At 23.5% G+C, this 3,013-nt stretch overlaps 1 protein-coding gene across 1 annotated transcript; it reads right to left on the bottom strand.

Annotated features, from left to right (window-relative positions):
• Positions 1-202: 202 nt before the first annotated feature.
• On the bottom strand, positions 203-2,341 carry LOAG_13907 (hypothetical protein; the record flags this gene model as incomplete). Its single annotated transcript, XM_003149410.1, has 6 exons — positions 203-281; positions 564-670; positions 755-856; positions 1,156-1,329; positions 1,636-1,773; positions 2,228-2,341. The coding sequence occupies 6 exons, from the start codon at positions 2,339-2,341 to the stop codon at positions 203-205; spliced, it is 714 nt and encodes a 237-aa protein (XP_003149458.1).
• Positions 2,342-3,013: the final 672 nt, after the last annotated feature.

Below are 3,013 nucleotides of genomic sequence, written 5' to 3'. Positions count from 1 at the left end.
AAATTTTATTCCAACGTATTTCTATTTCCCAATTTTCGTCATAATGTATTATTCTTTTAATTAAAATTAAAATTAACTTGCACTTTTAATTAAAAACTTAATGACACTTACATGTAATGTAGTAGGTGATTTATAGGATGATGTACGTAATATACTTTTTAACGGGAATTGTCTTCCAGCACATGCACGTATCCTTGCCGCTTCACGTTGTCCAATTTTTTATCGCATCTGGTGCCATTTTTGGATTTCGATCACCAACCAATAGCAATACTCGATTACTACTGCATATATTAAATAAAATTTATGCAAAAATATTGAAGAAAAAAAACAAATTTAAATTCTGAGAAAATTAATAAAAAAATTAAAAAAAAAGAAATTATAATTCTAAATTTTGCACAAAATATTTTTTTAAAAAAAAGAATAAAAATGAATAGATGAAGAAATTATTTAGAAAATGCAAAATAATTCCGAATTTAACTTTTGTCTTATAAAAATATTGAATAAATTTATGAAATGTAAATTGAAAAAAAAAGAAAAGAATTAAGATAGAAACAGAAGCATACATAGAAGTTGAATCTTCAGGTTCTTTTCTTTCAACAACAGTGGAAACGCAAGATGCACTCCTTAAACCAGCAATTATCCGTTCCTTTGCATCAGCTTTCGAATATACCTGATATTATGATAAAACGATAAAAAAATAGACAAGATAATAGTTTTAATTTCAAATTTAGTCTTTAAATAAATAATAAATTACCCGTACACCATCAACATCAAGAATATGATCACCTTCTTGATAGCATTTACTTACAATACTACCATCTTTACATTTCGTTACCACAACCTGATCATGTATTTGCTGGAAATTACTATAAATTGAGGAATGCTTTGCACATAAGTATATCTGATATTTCCTATCATTTTTATTTCTGATAAAGATGATAAGAGAGAGAAAGAGAATGAGAATGAATGAATTGAGGAACAAAAAAAAAAAAAAACAATGCTAATATATAAATATCTTGATGATAATGATAAGCAAAATATATTAATATTCTAATTTAAGCATTTGAATTTATAATCAAACTAATTAAAGTGATTAATTTCAAATATAAATAATAATTATTTTAATATAGATATAATTTCATAGAAATGAATTACCCTAACAGATAGACCAAGTTTCATTCCATCGATACGATGTAAGTAAGCAATGAAGTATTGATGATGCCTTTTTGCAACAAGTCCAATTTGACGAGCTCTTATATCGGTTAACGGTGTCTTCCATAATTTTCTTTCCACTTCTATTTTTACCATTGGAAATAAACGCTTTATTAACTGCAAAAAAAAAAAAAGAAAAAAATCGATAATGTCATAATTAGATAGAATAAAATTAATTTGATTATGTAAAAAAAAAAGTTGAAATTTTGAAATAAAATTTACATAATTTTTAAAATTTTCAAAAATTTATCAATTGAAAATTATTTTAACACCAAAATAAATGCATATATACAAACAGGTGATAATTATCTAGTTAATAAATTTTGATTTTAAGTTTTTTTTAAAAAATATTTTGTGTTTTTTTTCTTGTCAATCATAATTCAAATTTATTAATAATTTATATAATATTAATTGCTTACTTACATCGTAAAATTGAACCTGATCTTCGACAATGACATCATTTATGGAAATAATTACATCACCAGGATACAGTATTCCATCAGCTCGCATTTCTTTCTTTACATCTAATACTGTTAAATTCTTACCAAATTCAATTCCAAACTGTAAAAGAATAAGTTATTTCATAATATTTTTTTTTCTTTTGTCGTGACAAAAATCAATAATATTATAATTAGACAGTATGAAATAAATTTAATTAATTAGAAAAAGTTGAAAATTAGTAATTTCAAATATTTTAAATAATAAATATCCTTAAAATCTTAGCAATAAATATTTTTCAGCACTTTTTAAAAAGATTCAAATTTGTATTATAATAAGGAAAAATTTATAAAATTAAGAGAAATAAAAAGCGTTTTTTTTTTTTAAACCAAATAGAACATTAAGTAGAAAGCATTTATTTTAGAAATTCAAATTTTCCTTTGTTTTTTCTTTAATCGATCAATTATTTAATTAAGGAAACAAACGAAAAAAATTCATCTGAATTCAAATTTTCTGATTATTTCAAATCAATAATAATAAATAAACAATCGATTAAAAAAAAAAAATGGATTGTAACCGGTTCTCCCTCTTCATAATCAATTTGAACGGTGATCCGATATGTTGGTGGTACGAAAACTGATGCTGTAGCATCATCCTCAAAAATATCTTCTTCTTCACTTCCATCAACCATTTTTCTCTTTGTTCATTGCAATTTTGAAGAAATAAAAAGCTGAAAAATGTAATCAATTTATAGCAAAATAAATTTCCATTTTACTTGTCACATTAATTCTTACAGCTTAGCATCTCGAGAAGTAATAATAAATAATTAATTACAAGAAATTTATATTTACAGAATTAGAAAAAAAATAGGAAAGAAAATTTTGCTTATTCTTCTAATTTTACAATTTCTTTTTTTTTTCACCTGTAATAATTTATCAACGAGCGTTACACATGAATGAAATGAAATAAAAACTAATCTCAAATTGAATATGACTAAATGAATATAATAAAATTAATTCGGAAAAAATAGAAATTGTAAATTGATCTCCGAAAAAAAAATTTCCAAACATATTAATTGGAAAATAAAATATTGGTTTTGAATTATACAAACAGAAATGAAATATTTGTAAAATTATTAATAAACATCGTATATTTCTCTAAACAGTTAAGCGTAACGTACGTCAAGAGTAACGTATAAGATATGAGAAAAGTTCGGAAAAATTAAAATTGGAAATCGTTTGATCTTATCTGTATCGTTTGTTAACAAAATAAGTTAATTGTTCTCGAGTTATTGTGCTAATTTTAGAGCAGAAAGATAATGACTGTATGACTGACTATCATCGATTACGAAGTACAAATGAAT

Source organism: Loa loa, assembly GCF_000183805.2.
Source record: "Loa loa unplaced genomic scaffold supercont3.1110, whole genome shotgun sequence".
Taxonomy (NCBI): Eukaryota; Metazoa; Nematoda; class Chromadorea; order Rhabditida; family Onchocercidae; genus Loa; species Loa loa.
The sequence above is the reverse complement of the archived record's forward strand: the minus strand, read 5'-3'. Positions and strand labels throughout refer to the sequence as shown.